At 42.7% G+C, this 19,719-nt stretch overlaps 1 protein-coding gene across 2 annotated transcripts; it reads right to left on the bottom strand.

The window, feature by feature from the left end:
• Positions 1-296: 296 nt before the first annotated feature.
• Positions 297-14,061, bottom strand: LOC136789928 (ankyrin repeat domain-containing protein 26-like). Of its 2 annotated transcripts, XM_066991257.1 has the most exons (8): positions 13,759-14,050; positions 12,830-12,942; positions 12,268-12,409; positions 10,800-11,081; positions 9,858-10,093; positions 8,798-9,044; positions 3,871-3,916; positions 297-578 (listed from the first exon to the last, which is right to left on the bottom strand). In XM_066991257.1, exons 1-8 carry the CDS (start codon positions 13,891-13,893, stop codon positions 430-432), a joined length of 1,350 nt encoding a protein of 449 aa, XP_066847358.1. In that variant the 5' UTR covers positions 13,894-14,050; the 3' UTR covers positions 297-429. The 2 variants fall into 2 exon arrangements, with proteins under 2 accessions (XP_066847358.1, XP_066847361.1); XM_066991260.1 differs by lacking the exon at positions 8,798-9,044 and having other exon boundaries at positions 13,759-14,061.
• Between the last annotated feature and the right edge of the window lie 5,658 nt (positions 14,062-19,719).

Raw genomic sequence — 19,719 nt, 5'->3', positions numbered from 1 at the left:
GGACTGGAGCAGCAGACAAAAAGCCAATCAAATAATATCCTAAGCATTAAAATAACACTGGAAACACTAAAACACACAGAATGAAAGTATTATTAAACAGAACAAAAGGAATGCTTTTGTTAAAACACTGAACAAGAGTGGAACAAAATAATGCATCTAACTTTAATAAGAAACACTTTGAGAGTTCTGTAAAGTTCAAGAATCAAGATTAAGTCATTCTGCTAGTCAGAAAAAACAGATACGGTTCTTATTTTGAGTGCAAAATAAACCAACTATACATCAAAAAACAAGTGCGGTGTGCTTGACATCTATTTAATAGAATTTATGTTCAAACTGCAATGAAGATGTTTTTGCTTCTGAGCCACGGGATGGGAAACAACAGATATGTTATGTAAACAAAATTTCTAGTGCCTTTCCCTAGCATTTTGTTCAGATGAGATAATTTTTGGTTAAAACATCACGGTACTCCTGTATTGCCCTGCAAAGGGGATCCTGGTCAACATTGAAATTTTTTGAAGATCCGTCAGTAGATACCATGGGAGAAGCTCCAGCAGATCCAGTTTCAAGTTCAGCAGTGGCTGGGGAGAAAAGAAACAAGATTCATGATGCACCTTGAGAAAGGTGCACCTTGTCACCTCAGCAGCCCTGGTGGTGTGCAGACCAGACCGACCATCCCATGATCCGGGATCAGCCAGGAGCTGCTGCTCAGGAATGCCCCCAAGGCCCCTGACGGGTTTCTGCAGAGCAGGGCAAGGCCTGGCAGCACCCTGCCCAGGCTCTGCCCCCTGCCCACCAGCACCGCCCTCGCTCACCCCTCAGATTTCGCACAGCTTCTCCTCAACCCGGCCCTCAGCATGCTCCCAGCGGCACGGCCCCTGCCCGGCCACCTCAGCAGGGCTGACGGGAGAAGGACGGTACCTGAGGCCCTGGGACCAAGCGAGGTGCCCATCTGGGTGGGCAGCGGTGGAGAGGGAGGCACAGAGCTCTGGAGGCCTCAGCTGCTGCCACAGGCTGCCCAAGGAGGGCCCCCAGGGGCTGGGGCTCGCCAACGATTCTCATGGCTGCCTCTCAAAAGGTGGCCCAAGTGTCTGCCAAGTACAGCTGGCTCTACTGCAGGTATCCTAACACCCTACTCCCATCCTGAACCAGTTGGAGAGAGCACAAAGGCACGGCCTTTTTCAGCAGAGGTTTCTTCAAGAGGGGGAGGTGTCAACCTTCTGCCAAAAAGACTCCAAAGAGCCCTGTGCATGGCTAGATTTACAACGCAGACTTTACCCATGGTGTCCTATTAGTGTATCGCCCCTGAAGACCAGCAAGCCGTTCAGCACACCCATTAAAATCACACCTCTCCACACAATTTTCCCCTGACTGACAGCCAACAGCACAGAAGCAGGCTAGGAAGAAACTTAAAAGAGGTCACACCTGAGTTTGTTAAAATGACAACACAAAGTGAAGGCCGAGACTTTCTGCTCTTGCTTTCACAGAATCACAGAATCGAAGGGGTTGGAAGGGACCTCAAAAGATCTTCGGGTCCAACCCCCCTGCCAAAGCAGGTTCCTTAGAGCAGGCTGCCCAGGTAGGCGTCCAGACGGGCCTTGAATATCTCCAGAGAAGGAGACTCCACAACCTCCCCGGGCAGCCTGTTCCAGTGCTCTGTCACCTTCACTGTGAAGAAGTTCTTTCTCACGTTCATGCGGAACTTCCTGTGCTCTGTCTTGTGGCCATTGCCCCTTCCTGTCCCCACAAACCACTGAGAAGAGGTTGGCCAAATCCCTCTGTCTCCCACACCTCAAGTATTTATACACATTGATGAGATCCCCTCTCAGTCTTCTTTTCTCCGGGCTGAACAGACCCAGGTCTCTCAGCCTTTCCTCATAGGGAAGATGCTTCAGGCCCCGTATCATCTTTGTGGCCCTCCGCTGGACTCTTTCCAGGAGATCCCTGTCTTTTTTGTACCGGGGAGCCCAGAAGTGGACACAGTACTCCAGGTGAGGCCTGACCAGGGCAGAGTAGAGGGGGAGGATCACCTCCCTTGACCTGCTGGCCACGCTCTTTTTAATGCACGCCAGGATCCTATTGGCCTTCTTGGCCTCCAGGGCACACTGCTGGCTCATGGTCAACCTGTTGTCCACCGGGACCCCCAGGTCCTTATTCTCAGAGCTCTTCTCCAGCAGGTTGCCCCCCAGCCTGTACTGATACATGCGATTATTCCTTCCCAGGTGCAGGACTCTACACTTGCTCTTATTAAACCTCATTTGGTTTCTTCCTGTCCATCTTTCCAGCCTGTCCAGGTCTCGCTGAATGGCAGAACAGCCTTCTGGCGTGTCAGCCACTCCTCCCAGCTTTGTGTCGTCGGCGTACTTGCTGAGGGCAGACACTATTCCCTCATCAAGGTCGTCGATGAAGATGTTGAACATGACCGGACCCAGCACCGGCCCCTGGGGAACACCGCTGGTCACAGGTCTCCAAACGGACTATGTGCCGCCGATCAACACCCTCTGAGCTCGGCCAGTCAGCCAGTTCTCAACCCATCTTACTGTCCACTCCTCTATCTCACACTTTCTCAGCTTTGCTATCAGGATGTCATGGGAGACAGTATCGAACACTGTTTTTCACATTTAATTATCAGTCAACAGTATTTCTAAAACTAGTGAAAGAAATTTCAGAAGCTGCACACAGAACATCTTCAGGGAACCTGCAAACAACTCTTGCTTACACCAGTGCTAAATTTAGCTCCCTGCAGATCTTGGAACACTACCCCTTAAAAACAGCTTACATATTCATTGTGAACAACGTGAAAAAGATCTGCCTTTGAAAATGGAAACACCTTGTACTGCAGTCCAAGCAGGACAAGTCTCCCAGCCTGGAACTAACGCAGCGTTTTCTGTGGGATGTCTTTAAAACTTGCCCTGGCAAACCCCTCTCTTCTCCATGGGAACACATATGCAATGAGAGCAGAAAAACAAAGCTCTGCTGTGTTTCCATCCATCCACCTTCTTGAGACAAGGTCCCCAAACCAAACAAACACTATGACTCCTAGCATCACTACATTTGAAAACGCCGGTGGATACAAAGCAATGGGTTTGTGTCCATGCGAGCAAATGTAAAGAGCTGTAAAGCAACAGCTGGACTCACTATACATAAATGAAGCACACTGGAACAGAAGGCAATCCTCTCAGGGGTTTGCTGCTTCAAAATAGCTCCAGGCACAGCAGCAGTGACTCTGGCAGTACGATTATCATGAAAGAGGTGCAATTTCTCTCTGGAGACCTGGCCTCATGTTACAGAACATGTTTTTTACTACATATTAAGAGCAACCACCTCATACTGTGTTTGCCTCAACATTACTGAATGAACTTTTCCTGAAGAAAAGATGCGTTTTGTCACTGATTCTTCTTGCTCATCCAAAGAAGATTGCAACGTGTAAACTACAAATACAAGCAGTGAATAAGAGACAGCAAAAATCAAGAACTAACACCAGAAAATGTGTTACGGTATGCTTCAGTGCTAAATGCAATGAATGTATGCAGAAAGAGAAGTGATGGCTGAAGTCTATAAAAATCTTATTTCAGGGCTTCTTTTATGTTTGCTGTTTGTGTCTGAGGACTAGAGATAGCTTTAGCTTAAGTCAAGTGCACCTGTGTGGGGGAGGTAGTTCAGTTTCCTTTCTTTTTCTCAAGGTAACTGCAGAACATTCTGTGCAGTATTTTGGTAAGCAGGAAATTTCCCACATAAAACTCTAAATCAGAGAGTTAGCAGAAAACAGGTGTGCTTAGAACAGGCCCTTGACAGCTTTCAAGTCATTATATCCAAAAATTAGGAACAATCATCATCTTCCTTAAAAACACTGCTAACAGAATTACACGTTACCTTGTTCAAGTTCTTTAGTGATTTTTTCATCCAGTTCCCGCCGTATCTAGAGTTACAGGTAAAATATATAGTTAAAATTTCAACAGTTATATTTTTGCAATAAAAAAATAAACCAGTTTTGAAACCCATGTATAATGTGTGTCAAACACTGAAAACATCATCCTAAATAGAGACGTCTTCGTTTGGGGGTTGATTTTTTTTTTTTTTTTTTTTACAAAGAGAAACTCTTGGTCAGCCAGGCCGTAGCATTCTCATTGCTGAGCAATATTAATTTTAGCACAACAACATCGCGGTAGCTCACCATCTGGATCATAACTGAGCATAAAAACAGTAGAGGAAGAAAGCACAGTGGTTTTATAAAAGTGCATGCATGGTTAATGTCCATCCTCAAATACACGAGCGGAATGTCAGCCAAACAGTAAGATATGCACAAACGCCATCACGGGGCCCGTTTCAGTTAAGGCCTACTTCTGCGACTTCGTAAGAGAACAGCTGCAACAGCAGCTGCTGAAGGACCAATATATTCCATTGTGGACAAAAAAGCACGCATCAATATTCTTCTTTTTTCCACCTTACGATGGAAAATTGAAAGAGCTCCTATAGATCATGCCAGTATTTTTCCTTATTGTTATTACACGTGTAAAAAACATAAAAACACGTTATTTTCTTGTTACCTACCTACTAAGAAACGAGGAGCAGCAGCTGCAGGTTCTACAAAGCAAGTGCTGTGGGTTTTACTACCGAACTGAAATCGGCTCGGATCACTAGGGAGCAGCCTTTACCCCTCTCACCCCTAGAAGCTGGTTCTTGCTGCCAACAAGTTAAGTTACTGCCCTGTATTCTGCCTGCAAAGTCTTCATAGGGAGAAATGAGACCTTTCAAAGAGCCACAGCCCAAACGCTACATGCTGTTGTGTACATTTGATGATACTTATGACTCCTGTACTATTTTCCATCAAGTCTGTGACACATAGAAGTGACTGTCGGAACAGACAGCATACAGCTTCCAGATTTGTGTCATTAGCAAATATGAAGGCCATGAATATAATTAGGTGCCTGGAGCATGTGACTTACGTGGATAGGCTGAGAGAGCTGGGACTGTTCAGCTTGGAGAAGAGAAGACTCAGGGGGTTTTATCCGTGTGCGTTAACTATCTGATTTGTGGGTGGAGTATAAAGAAGACAGGGCCAGACTCTTCTCAGTGGTGCCAAGTGAAAGAACAAGAGGCAGACGTAGAAATAAAGGAAAATGCATTTAAACATACGGATTTTTGTATTAATATTTTAGTGACCATGGTCAAACGCTGAACACTTTACCAGGAAATGTTGTGGAGTCTCCGTCCTTGGAGATGCTCAAAAACTGGCTGGACATGACCCTAAGCAAACTGCTGTGGCTGACCCTGCTCTGAGCAGGGGTGTGGTTAGACTAGATGATCTCCAGAAGCCCCTTCCAACCTCACCCATTCTGTGATTCTCTGACTTCAGTGCTGAATCCCTGGGGGAACAGGGATTTATTTTATGAAATGAGTAGGCTCGCCTAGCAACGTATCAAAGATAAGAACTGAAAAGCTATTCAATGTACTCAACAGGCCAGGGAGAGCAAGAATCTCTGGAAGAGAAGAACTGTGCAAACCCTCACAAGAAGAGCGGTAACAGGCCACTGTGAGGGCCAAAGAAGTGGGGTACAAACCAGCAGAGAGGAGGGAAGGGCATTCTCTCCAGGACCTCAGGGACAGCTGCAACCAAATCCACCATCTCCACCAGGAGAAGAATCAGTCAGTGATATTTTTTGGTACCTTCGCAGGTAGAAGAAAGGAACAAGGAGCTGAAGGAAGAAAGGAAGGGGATCCCCCAGATCCTTCAACCTCTAGTTATTTAAAAGCAGGGGAAAGAAGCAGCAAAATCCTGGGCAGAAGGGAGCCTAACACATAAAGAGAGACACTGCTAACAAAAAGGCAAAGGAAACCAAGTACCTAGACCAAAAGATAGCTCAGAAACAGGACCAATCCTAAACAGAGCAGTAGTAGTTCAGAAGAAAAAACCACTTCCATTGGTTTCTGGAGCCTCCGCAGTGATCAGAAGGCCCACCAAATCCTCCCCAACAAGTACAGATGAATCAAGAAAATAGAAAGTTCTTCTTTTCTTATATACTCTGTTAACATCTTTGTGATCCTCATGAAAGTCTGAAGAAAGAGGAGTAAGTGGAAAATAAGCTGGCATGGTCATTTCCAAAAGAGGGAATGAAAAACCAGGCAAAATACACCGTTGAAGACAATAACTTGTGCCTTCACTGTTGTTCTTCCTCCCTTATCCCCCTGGAAAAGCCATCACAGCTGACTATCCTGAACCTCCTGAGCAATAAGGTGACAACTTCAGATTCCAGAAAAACTTTTGCCAGACAACAGTAACAGAACTGGAAAACTGGTCAACGATCTCTGATCTGTTCTGCACCAAGTTCTACCCAGAGGTACTTCTCATCCCACTGCACATCTCTTCAGGCAGTAGCACCCTGGGTTGCCCTGCAGCAGTCACCTTCTTGAAAACTCTTTTTCAGAGAGCAGTTTTGACTTACTATTTACCCACACAGGTTGCTTGAGCAGAGTAACTTGGATCCTGTGAGACTCCATGAAATGATACTCACAGTTGAGGAAGTCAGAACACTACTGGCACTTCATGTACGAATTGCTGTTACTACCAAGAGCTTTCTGAATATCAGAACTGGCACGGAGGATATCTTATAGACAGTTAACTACCACAAAAGCTGTAACATACATTAAAGCACAAAAGCACTCTGCAGCAGTGACCATGTCTCTTGGACAAACTAACAAGTTCAAAATATTTGCAGTAATAGGAAAATGTGAATGCATCTGTAAGTTTTAATCAAAACCTAACAGCGTATATAGACAAAAACATTTCTAGTATATAATACCACCCCACATGAAACAATACTGGCTACAAACCTTGTCATGTATCTGGCTGCAGAGAAGAGAAAGAACAGATTTTTGATTAAAGAGTTGAAGAAGAAAGAACAACGGCCTTAAGTTCAAAAGTCTTCAGTAAGAACTAAGAACATGACCTACGTGTAAATAAAACAACTAAATTGGCTAATGATCCAAAGACTGCTACAATACAGGAGTGCAGACAGGAAACAAAATCAGAAAGGAACAGCAATTGAGAGACAGAGCAGAAGGAGGGCATTCCTGCTCTCATGTTACCAGGAGAAAAGCTGGTTTCATAATTCTCTTAACTCACACTGGTTGCATTTAGCAGCCTTCACTATTATTTTCTGTGTCAAGACACTCACATTCATTGTCACCATGCCTTTGGCACAGCTGTTAGGGTTTAAGCTTGATGTTTGTTGAACCTATTAACAGGACTCTTGCCTCCGAAACTCCTTGCAGCAGAAATTCCTTGCCTTTATCTAAGGACTAAAGCAGCAGTTCCCAAATTACGGTACGCAGACCACTAAAAGAACCTTGCATGTGTGTTTCATCTGCTTTATTCAGTCAAACTCAGGACAGTGATAGGCCAATGTGGGAGCAGTTTGGGAGTCAGCAGACCAAATCATAAAGTAGAAAACAGAACCCAAAGATCTCTTTACTCCTGTAATGGAAATACACACTTTTTTCAAAGGCACAAGTCCTACTATGAAACCAACTTCAGCCAACATTATTCCAGAACATAATGAATTGCTTGCTAGTTCCTACAGTTACTGTTTGTAGTGACTTACATGGAATTTTTCAAGTACTTGTAGTTTACTCCTCACTACTGGAGCTCTAATAATAATAAAATATTATAATAACAATAAAAATATAATAATAAAACAGACATTTACATGTGATTTGATCTTTTTGGTTAATTAGCATGTGTCAGTATGAACTTTTCTGGATTTTTCAAGATGCTTTTGCATGTCCATTTCAAGGTCATTGATTTCTGTAACATATATGCTTGGTATGGGGAAAGGGGCTATACTGTAATGGAACATGTGTTTCTTTATGCTTGTTAAGAGTAAGATGTTCATTCTTGGCTGAGTTTGCAACATGACTGTCTTCAAAATGTAAGGCTAAATGCATCATCAGTGATATTAGCCTTCTAATGTTAAATAGTAGTTTATGAAAACTGAAATCTTTCATGCCTTTAAACTCCAAATTTGGTGTCCTGATATAATGCTCACCGTTCTGTTAGGGCTGTACTATTTTATGCTACTTTTACCAGAGCTATTGTAGAGGTTGCAGCATTGCTGTAAAATTAGAAAGCTGTGAAGACTTCCTGAAGAATAGTTTATTTTATTTAGGGGTTATTTCAGGTAATAACACTCAGCAGGAACCACAAAAACAAATGCCTCCTAGGCACAGCATGCATCCCACAATACACTATATAGTAAGAAGTTAAGCAATCATGCTGCTGTCATCCTAGTTTTGAAGCATCCTTTGTTGGTATTAATGTACTAAAACATGTTCCAGCAAAGGAAGTATTAAAATGAAGATCAGCGAGGAAAGAAAAAGTGTCTTGAGTAAAGATGTCTGATGGGATTTTGCATTCAAAGTTATCCATTTTAAAAATGTCATACACTTTCTACACACTGTACATTAAAATTTAACGAATAGCTTAGCTGGGAACTTCTGATGCCACAGCATTCCTTATCACATTTTCTCTTGTTAATAAATAGATACGTATTAGTTAAGAGCTCATTATTTAGATGCCAGTATTTTTGGTCTCTGAGCACTCTTGGAATTTTGTACAGTCCCAATGACCGAAAGCCTTCATCCCTGCCACACAGATGTGTAATGTTTTGATGATCAGCTGTTGGTTTAGCATATTAGACTATGGTTTCAAACTATAGATAGATTCTAACTGTATACTAAGAATCATAACTTTGCTTACAGATATTCTTCAACAGTAGCTTGAAGAGCATTTCACAATGCTTACCTTAGCCACATAGGCTTCAACCCTGTTTCTCGACGATAATGCATTCCCAGTTGTGCCTAGGAAGCTTCCTCCTAGACTAAGACTTCTGTTCAGTGCCAAATTGTTGCCAAGATGTCCCAGTTCAGTTGAATATAGAACTGGACTTGCAGCCAGACCTCCACCGACAATGCTGCTTGCAATTAATGATTTGCTTCTATGGCGCTCTTGAAGGAGCTTAGCGTTGGCTTCTGCTAGTCTCTCATTAGCTCTGAAACATTTAAAACCATGCAAAGAATTATCTTTGTAATATTTTTGCAAAGCCACTTTTCAGGTCTTTTGACTTTAATTTAACTTCTGAAAATAGAAGAGATTAAGAGAGTTCAAAATGAGAGTGTAATCCAATCTGAAGATTTTGGAGAACCTACTTCCAGGAAATTACACTACCTGTAGAAAGCAGCAAGTTACCAACACTTTAGCACTGAATGCATTTGAAGCATTAGGACTTGAAAGCAAGCCATATGTTTACACAGCTTCTTCTGAAAGGTGCATCAGCTGCATGAGAACTCCGGGATTCTCTCCGCCACCCAAGGAAAACTCAAACCTCAGACATGCTGCCAAAATGGCAGCCAAAAAGATTGTTTTATGTCACAGAATCAAGAGTCCGCCCCCTGGAAAGTCTATCTTTAAGCATTCCTAGTTTGCAGACAGTGGGACAGGACATGCAATCACTCTTTTCTGCCTTAAATAGAAGAAGAAGGGGACATTATTAGAAGGGGCCAAAAGGATGCCTGTTAAAATGCTGTTAACTTCAAAAATATTCTAGTAACACCTTGCCCCGTGGCAGCACTGCTGGAACACTGAAGCAAAATCAAGGCAGTTCTTAAAAAGGGGAAGGGTCGTAGAGGACTCTTTTTATAAAATTAAAAAATTAAAATTTGTAATATGCCATCTTAGGCACATTTACTGACGTCATGCTGACCAGACGTAGAAGAGGGATTTCAGGAGGAAATTGTACAATGTTTTTTATACAACTTGTTACCACTTCGTGTCTTGCTACCACTCCAAAAAAGCATGGACTTACCTTTCCAGCTTATTTGCTAGACATCTTCTAATTTTCACTTCTTCCAGATACAGGTCTTTGTATTTTTCCACTTCTGCTTGTGTGGATTCTTTTTGAAAAATACTGTCTTGTTGCGTATTTTTTATCCTGTCCAACTCGCATTCAAGATCTTTAATTCTGTGCTTTAGTTGGTTTCTCAGTGAAGCGTGATGGCTGGCTCTGATTTGTTCTAACCTGTCTTGGGAGGCTGCCTGTGTCTGAAGCAGATAATGCAATTTCAACCACCATAAAGGAAAAGAGAACTGCCCCCCCCCCCCAACAGACAGGTGCACATACCCGATTTCAAGGTCCCAAACTTACAAAGTTGAGGCAACTGTGCCTCCTCACTACCATCAGCAATCAAGACAGATCTCTGGAACTACCACATTAAATAATTAATTCAGAAAGATATCTGCTCTTAGCACTATTATTCAAAGGTAGTGCCAAAAGAACATTATCTCTGCACAACAGGTTACACAAAAAAAGATTCTATAAAGAAACTATGAGGGTCCTATCCCCACCCTCGTGCCTCCTTCACAAAAGCCTGTGTAACTTGAGTGACTTCTTTCCTGAGCGCTTTACCCCACAGAATGATAAAGCAAGACCTGTATGTCTGGCCAAACCATCTAAGTTACAATGCTCGTTCGAGAATGAACAGCAAGAACAAGATCACTAGACAGCTATTCCCCTAAGAACTGCAAAACTAAGTCTGCCATGGGCAGACTACGAACTTGGGAACCTGCAGGCACATCACACGCACAAACACACTTTAGCCCAACCATTTTCCCTTCTCCCACTCCCTTCTGGAAAGACAGAAGCACAGCGCTAACGCACAGAATGAGCCACCATAAATAAAACACTAAAAAATGACAGAAAAACTATAATGCAATAAAGACTAAAGGCAAAACTGACTAATTAATATACCTGTAAAAACAAATTGACTTCTTGTAGCTTTTGTCTGATTTCTTGTCCAGCTCGTTCTTCCATCTCTCTTTTATATTGCTCTATTTGGCTGTGATCCACCATATTAGTTTCCAAACGATGTCTGAGGTTTGCCACTTCTTCCTTCAGCTGGCATTTGCTCTTCTCCAGTATTTCATGATTCCCACGCAGAGCAGACAGCTCTTCTCGCAAATCCTGATTTTGTGCTTCCAGCTGCATGCATTTTTTAGACTCCAACTCCAGCTGCTGGGAAAGTTCACTAACCTGTAGACAGCAATAAAATAAATGTAGAGAGGTCAAAAAATATTAAATTCAGTGAAAATTCATAAACAAGAAGGCCACCAAGACTGTATTTGTTATCTTCTGAAACAGTATTAAGATCAAAGTAAAGCTAGGCTTGTATTTTAAAAGAAGAACAGCTTTAACATTATTACCGACAGGATTCCCAAGTTCCCATCCTTCCTTAGTTCTTCTGAAGCAGGTCACACACCACAAACAGGTACCAAACCAGCAGCATTTCCCCTGTGGGACTGGGCTGAAAGGCGCTAGGGACGCTCTTGCCCAAAATGCTCCTCTGCTCATGGGACATCAAACACACCTCTACCCAGACACCAGAAAGAATGCCTATTGTGTGTGGGGGGAAGCGCTGCAGTGCAGAACGGACTAGGCACGAGCAACAAATACTCTTCCTGCCCTTACTCTGAAAGCTTTGGAAACAGTGCCTCAGGAGGCCACTTTGACAGAACTGCTGGAGGAAGGCATTTTCTCTCTAGGTCAAAGCTGATGTTTGGTTGCAAGGATACGGAGGATATAGCAGATGTCCCATTAAGTCCCAAAGGCCAGCTGCGATGCTGTCTTACTCTTCTCCCCCAGAAATACACCTTTTCTACACCTTCTAAAAATACACTCGGGAGGTTCCTGCCTTTTATAAATAGACAAAAAACAAAACAAAAACCCTCACAAAAAATAAGAACTAACAAAAAAAATGTAAACTTAATCTTCATTTTACACTGCCTAAACACAATGCCATTCCCTGTCATTTAAGAGAACTCTTCTAATGGCAGTGAAGCCACGAGAATGCTACGAGCCTTTGGACTAAGAATGAGCCACCACAAGGGCACTTGACTCCTTCTACAATACCTTCTAAAGCACACGTGTGCCTTAGCAGCACCTCTCAGTAACCAGGGGAAATCTAGATCAAGGGTTCCATGCACCTGAACAAGACACCCACGGCAGCTCAAAAGCACTTCTTGGACCTCTACTTCAGGGTGCCCATGGCTAGGGAAAGACGGGCTGAGACAGCTGCTGGTGAGTTAGAAAACTTCTTCATCCCTTCACTGCATCCTGCCCTGGGAGCCAACAACACCATTCAGAGAAGCAAGTATATGAAAATAATATTGCAGATTTCCAGAAAATAACGCCATATATAAACAAACAAACCAGAACTCACCTTTGTTCTCAATCTGCCAACTTCATTGACCATTTCAGAATACCTGTTCTTCATTTCTCCCTGGAAATTAAACTGGGACTCTCTTTCTCTGGCCTCATACGTCCTGATTTTCTTCATAGCTCTGTTCAGAAGCCTCTTGCACCTGAGTGGCAAATTAGTCAATAAAATAATGAGGTGAAGGAACTACCAGTCTGTTCCACATTCTCAGACGTAAGCAGCATACAGATGGCTTTAACACGCTCGACAGACCAGGAGCTACTGAGAAAAACCAGCATTCCAGTGCCACAGATCACTTGGAGGGTCCATCTCTCACCTCAACGGAGGAATAAATGGAGGAGGGACTTCCTGCCCTCCCAGGAGAACTGCAGTGCAACCTGCATTTGCAGTTCTTTTGGCAGCTCTGTAAAACCATAGGCATGTGTACAGAAGAGCCTTGCAAGACCTAGCATGAGGCTTGAATGTGCTCACAGACAGCTACCCTCACCTGTTTTTACACTCAAGTTACATAAAGCTTGATTTCTGCTCTATGGCATCTCTCTTTAAAGTACTAAACAAGCCATACCTGTGACATTCTTTTTTCAGTTCAATGTTTCTTTTCATTTCCTGGTCCAGACGCACCTCAACTGGGCGTTTCAACTCTACCAGCTTCTTCACTTTCTTTCTCTCACTCTCACACTTTCAAAACAGAAAAGACACATGGCACAACCAGCACAGGGACAGCATCTACATGTGGTATGAGCAGATGGAGTTCTCCACAAAGAAGCTGCAGTACACCCCTTTCAGAGTTCAACAGAACACTAGGGTCCCTGCAAACATTTCTGCAGGAAATCACTTCAGGTTTCACACAGAGAGGCCAATACTGAGAGACAGAAAGAGATGCCCCCACTGAAGCAAAGGCCCCCTCTCCTACGGCTTCACGGTGAGAAGGTGGCAAAGACCTTCTCATGGAACCTGCAACAAGAAGGAGAAGGTGGCTCTTCTGGAACTGGTCAATGTTTCATTCTCCTCTGCATGATCTTTGTCAGTATTTACTAATTCAGGCACTGTTCTTCCTTTTGGTGTCTTCTCAGGCAAAACAAAAGGGATCTGGCAGTTTTTCTTGCACTTTGTATTTGCTCCTTATTTTTCTGCAAGAATTTTAAGCTCCTGCTATTCTGAAAACCTGTACCAGCTCCTCCATACACTGTACTGGAAACATCAAGTGTTTTAACCCTGTCCCAAAATCAAGGGACTATATGATGACCAGAAGGAATTTAAATGAAGAACTGGGGAACTTCAGTCTTGCTCAATGTGCTCAAACCATACTGTTTTCCCAACAGAACCGCTCCAGCATTTACAGAGAAATACCCCATGGGCTTTTATTCAATTCCTGCACAACCCCCAAATCAACAGTTACTTGTGGTCTGAATATGAAGAGAAGAGGCTGAGTATGTAAAAAGTCAGCAAAAATGTGAACATAATTCTGGGTATTGACTAGGTGTTAGGGCTCACCTGTTCTAGGAGCTCAGCCTTTTCCCTGGCAAGCTGAGCAAGACGATCTTCAAGGTGGGTTCTTGACTTCAATTCCTCCTCCCACATACTGCGTGAGTCTTTTGATGTCGGAGGCAGCACATTCTGCTTTTGCATCTGTGGAAGTAACAATGGCAAAGGAAAAAAACAACATAACTAGAAAGCCAATACTGCTATATGAAGTAGTAACTTAACTGGAAGCAGGGTTAAGCTCTCCTCTCACCACTAAAAATCTACAGTGAACATTAATACAAAGTGTAAAACACAGCTCAGGAACACAACCAAGAACAGCACTTAAAGCCAGTGGAAAGAGTCAATGCTCTGTATGTGACAAAATGAGGTTACAACTCTAGCAGTAAGAAGACACACAAAATTTCCCTACAACTTTATTCACAAGTTCCCCCTGATTTCATAATGGTGCATAATTGATTAAATTCATAATTTGGTCCAAGGGCAACTTACTTAATTGCAGTCCATGTGCACTGCCTCACTGTCAACACATTTACAAGCATATTTCTTCAAATATCACATGGTGTACGAGCCGGTTACTGGTTTGGAAGAACGTGGATTCTGTTCTGAGGACTTACTCTGAAAGTGCAGACTTTATGTACCCTCACTGTTAACTATGGCCTGTTACCCTTAGTCCTTGGAGTTAGTCGTTATCTTTCAACCCATTTTGTAGGATATCAAACAGAATGTGATAGAGCTGGTGATAAAACAGGTGGTTTGAATGATACATCTATCACAAATTAATCAGCATACTATTTTCATAGCAAACATACCGGTTCTGTATGTTTGAATGTTTCTTTGTCCCTGTGGCAACATAATTCCACCTGTTAGCCTCTGCTGGCTGAGACTGCACTCCACTGAGAATTTTCTTCTACAGATTCATACAGAAACAATCCTAAATACCAGGTTGGTATTCGCAGTGCATTGGTGAGAGAGGGCTTAGTTTATTCCACAGTTAACAATCCGTGGCTTGGTATTTGTCATGTTCCTTTAGGAGTTAAATGACAATGACCATGAAGGTAGTTCTCAACAAAGTAAAAGCCTCAGTTGAAGAGACTCAAATGCCAAATGTGAGTAACGCCAATGAAACGTGAAGATGGTTTGTGCTTGCTAGATTTATTTGCTCGATGGTACTTCTGAAAACACCTTTCTCTTTTGCATCTTCAAGCCGTGGGTTTCAGGAGCCACGATGCCAACCAAAGAAAGCACAAGACAAGGAGACAGACAAAATACCAGCTCTGTCTCCATTTCTGGCACTAGTGTTTGCAACTTTGCTAATTTTTGCTACTTGTGTTTTTATTCCTGCTTTCCAGTTGAGTACACTGCAGTTTAGAGATTAGAAGCAGGAAAATAAGCTTGTAGATTATATAACTAAACAATTATTTTTAAGTGGGAGAGATTTCTTCAGGCTCAATAAAGATCCAGAAAAGCGAAGTCATAGCAGTCTTAGAGTTATAGAGTCAAGCAGCCCTAGAGTCAGGCAGTCTCAGCTGCCCTGTTTAAATAATAAGGCATACTTAATGTATCAGGTATTCACAGGCAAAAAAAACAAACAAACAAAAAAAAACAAACAAACATAAAAGCCAGATGTGTCAGAAGGTGGTGTCTGTACAGACCAAGCCTTGAGCTGAGGGACGGAAACTTGCCCCAGGCTTATTTTAACTGCATATGATAGAAGGCAATAACAAGCCAGGTGTTCGCCCTGAAAATCTTGTACCTGCTAGCCTCTTACAGCATAAGATATTCTGGTTTAGGGGATTCTTTTTTTTTTTTTACACTATTTTTTACAGTCATTGCAGAAATACTGAGGGAACTAAAAGCCCTACTGATTAAAGTAGCAATCAAAGCTGAAAACAAAATAGCATTCAGACTTTTGCCAAGAACTACTTGCTCGTGCTAAAAGCCTGACCTTATCTAGGCGGTAATATCTTCCTTCCTGGAGCCTTGCAGCACGTTCCAGGAACTGAGGGACTTGTGCTGAACAACGTGTTGCTGCTGTTAGGCTTACATCAGTAACACTGCCAGAGAATGGATGCCAATAAATTTCACTCCACACTGAACTTGGTGCCTGCTACTTGCACTTCTAGACAAAAGGTGTTCATTACGTAAGGGGGCACAAGTGCATGAAGATGCCCCGTGTATGTACAACTTCTGTCCTCTAAAACACCATTAGTAGTTGTTTACCCTACTTGCCATCGCTATTTTTTTGTTTTACAATGTACTTTTATCTCGTCTTGGTATCAGTGTATATTTTGCCAAGATGATGATTGCAACACATTGCATAGAAACTGAAGTGGAAATTGTACAGGTGGAGATATCAAAAGCTGGAACTGAAGTAATGAAGCCCAGCATAAAAGAAAGACGCAGGATAGCAACCTGTTAAATGTGGACAAAAGTTGTCATAGCTAAGTTCTCTTTAATGCAGATACAATTAATGTGCATGTTATATTACGAGAAACACTGGGAAACTGTTAGAAAACCTGCTCTGATCAGGAATTCTTTAAGGCATTAGAATGTTAAATGGAAGCTTTCTTTCCTGAAATACTTTTATTATTATGGTTCTTGCTTCAGATTTTTGTGTTTAAATGCTTGGGAATTCTAACTTGTGTAAGTTCAAACTTCAGCTCTGCTTATGATGCAGATGGAAACCTGTGTGCAGTTGAGCTCTGTGGTGTTTCTGCAAATTGTCCGACCAGAGCTTCTGGTGGTTTATGGTAAACATCTGCACTGATGGAACGTGCAGATGATGCAGTGACCTCAGCTACAGGGGGCAGATTCTCAAAATTGTGCTCAAAGCAATATGAAAAAAAAAAGCGCAAAACCCACCCAACTATAAAACCAAAACGTAGCTATTTACAACTATTTCATATTCAGTTCATAGCATTTCGAATAAATAAAAAAATCTTTTCTACTGCAACTTAAGCACCATTTTATCTATGCCATTGCACCTACACATCAGATTCACGGGAGCTCTGTTTTGCAGTGAGGTGCAGTGCTGAACAGAAGCCAAAGCAGGAAGTGATTATGGCTGAGGAGTTGGTGCCGATTGAAAATGTGTGATGCTGCAGAGGAAATATCACACAATAGAACTTCACTTAGTTTGGAACTAGATTTCCAAAACAGGGCACATTAAGATGTAAACAGTCAATAGGACTGGGACCCACCTTTCTCCTAACAATCACATCATTAGCAGTAAAAGCACACGGGACGACTTCTATGACTAAACTGCAAGCGCAATGTGCGTGGAAGTGTGTGCTCATCAAGTGAACGGAAGCAGCCTTCTTGCTTTTCACCATGTTTCTTCTACCGCTTGTCCCAACTCATCCTGGATACACGTGTCAGGCATAAACGCAGCTTAAATTTAGGAAGTGCAAACGCTCGAGGTGTTTGAAAAGGCAGGTTTGTTTCTTTCAAGTAAAATATTTAGGATCAGAGTGGAAATGGTCTCTAATGTGAGGAAGAGACTATGTGTTAAGCCATGTCTGAGAGCGTTGCCCAAATGCTTCTTGAATGCTGTGCTCAATAGCACACCATCCCTCAGATACTGTCATGTTGCCCCATGGCTTATCACCAGCAGATATCCCTCTCCCAGTTTGTCTCCACTAAATTCTGAGCAAAAATACTCCTCCCACTCTGAGAAAGGCCCCCCTAGGGCCTGCTCTTACAGCGCCAGGGGTGGGCGGTGGGGGGGCTGCCGTCACCCCGGCCCCGCCCGCAGCACGGCAGCGCCCCGGCGGCACAGGCACAGCTCCTGCCTGCCCGGGGGGCGGGGGCCGGGGCTGCGGCTCTGACCGAGAGGCTCTGTGCCGCTGTGCTGGGGGGGGGTTAGGGGTTGGCTCCGTCCGTCTCCCTGCCGCGAGCCCTCGCTGCAGCCCATCCGCGCGAGGTCCTCGTTAAAATGGTGCTTAAAATGGTACTGGTTAAAATTTCTGTTTGGTACTTTCCAGCACCTCTCCAACCATGTGAACTCCTCTTTGACCGCTGTGCTGAAGGCCAGAGGAATTTCTTAACACCTTTCCCGTCGGCAGGCTACAAACTGTGAGAAACACTCCGTAGCCAATAACTTAGGCTTAGGCGAGGATCTCAGTGAAGTAGTAATTTCTTCGCGATTGCAATGGCGGGCGTCCCACAAGCAGGAGCGCACCTACTGGTTCCAAAACACAGTTTATATACTTTTTGATGACAGGCCCATCCCCTGTTTCCCCACTGAGTGGGTAATCCAGGTTCACAATCTATCTGATGCTTCCCAGATAATGCATGGCCTTCAGTTGCCGGTCTGTTAAATTTCAAATTTCTTTAGACTTTTTCACTGTTTGAAGTGGTAATGTTTCTTTACTTATCTGACTTAACACCGTGATTTTCACCTAATTGTTCTAAGGAGTCTGGTTGTGTGCATTTTACAAGGTCGCCTGCTAAGTTTCCTTATCACTGCAAGCATATCTCAATACCCCATTCCTTACCTTTAAACGATGTAACTCTGCAAAAACAACGTTTTTATTCCCACAAATCGATCAGCTCCCCATGGGATCCAAAGCTGTGGGATTTGACAATCTTTCATGCCTACCAGAAGCTCGTCTGCTTTGGACCACAAGCAGAATTGCTCTGAAAAGTAGCCTGGAAAGTGGTTAGTAGCAATACTTCAATTCTAGTCCCTGATCTTCAAACCTGCTTCAAGTCTCAAGTGGAAGAAAAGGACAGAGAGGTGTGCCTTCTTTTCAGCCATTTGCCTGCTCTCAGGCCAGGCTGAAGGCGCAGCCATGAACAGAGCTGAAGAGAGCAGAGGAAAGCTCTAGCAAGTCACACAGGCAAGGAAGGAGGTGGAAAGCAAAATCAAGAAGGGGAATATAATAAAACAAAGACATGTATTAGATTTTAAATTTTATTAAATACCAAGTTCGAACATAATGCCTGGAATTAAATACAGTGTATTAGCTTCACAAAACTGTTGTATTAATATAAAAAGGAGCAGAGAGTCATAGCAGCATTCACTGCTTTTCCTCACTGCCTGATAACTCAAGTTATTGAATTAATGGGTAAAAAAACTTTTTTTTTTCCAGTCTTCATTTATCTCAGTCCAACCATTTTTATTTCTCCAGAATTTGGACTTCATTTGTTCTATAATCTTCTAATTGCCAGCAAATTTGGTAGGCATGAAATGAAGACTGCTGATCTTCAGTAGCAGATAACTCCCTGAAATAAGTAAAACTGCTTGTTTTATTGACACAAATGTCCCATAATACTGCCCTTCACCTGGGCTACAGCCACTGTACCATCAGCTGTTAGCAGCAACAAAAAGCTGTTCTATCACACAAATAGTGTTAAGTACCGACCAAACCGAAGGTTGATATGTTAATATTCCTTTTTCCCTATATGGACTGTTTCAGGTTCACCACAGGTGTTCCTCTAGCAACTGCAAATGTCTGAAACTGAAGCAAGTTTTAACACAAAAACCAACATGGATACCAGAACCAACATACCACATAAAAGCTTTCTTGGCACTACTACACACTCGCGGTATTTCTAAGCCTAGGGGACATAAAAGTGACAGCAATATAAAGTGCCCTGTTTTCCAGCTTAAACAGTGGTAAAACTTTCCCTTCATCATCAACAGAAATATTCACTGCATCAGGACTGGAGCAGCAGACAAAAAGCCAATCAAATAATATCCTAAGCATTAAAATAACACTGGAAACACTAAAACACATAGAATGAAAGTATTATTAAACAGAACAAAAGGAATGCTTTTGTTAAAACACTGAACAAGAGTGGAACAAAATAATACATCTAACTTTAATAAGAAACACTTTGAGAGTTCTGTAAAGTTCAAGAATCAAGATTAAGTCATTCTGCTAGTCACAAAAAACAGATACGGTTCTTATTTTGAGTGCAAAATAAACCAACTATACATCAAAAAACAAGTGCGGTGTGCTTGAC

Source organism: Anser cygnoides, chromosome 1 (assembly GCF_040182565.1).
Source record: "Anser cygnoides isolate HZ-2024a breed goose chromosome 1, Taihu_goose_T2T_genome, whole genome shotgun sequence".
Taxonomy (NCBI): Eukaryota; Metazoa; Chordata; class Aves; order Anseriformes; family Anatidae; genus Anser; species Anser cygnoides.
The sequence above is the reverse complement of the archived record's forward strand: the minus strand, read 5'-3'. Positions and strand labels throughout refer to the sequence as shown.

What these genes read in the sequence shown, in the direction of transcription:
- LOC136789928 (XM_066991257.1), bottom strand. Translation starts at nt 13,893, where the DNA reads ATGCAAAAGCAGAATGTGCTGCCTCCGACATCAAAAGACTCACGCAGT. An exon ending in TTGAAGCCTATGTGGCTAAG is followed by an intron (nt 3,917 to 8,797) that starts GTAAGCATTGTG and finishes CTGTAACTCTAG; the next exon opens with ATACGGCGGGAACTGGATGA. An exon ending in CACTAAAGAACTTGAACAAG is followed by an intron (nt 579 to 3,870) that starts GTAACGTGTAAT and finishes TTTTCTCCCCAG; the next exon opens with CCACTGCTGAACTTGAAACT.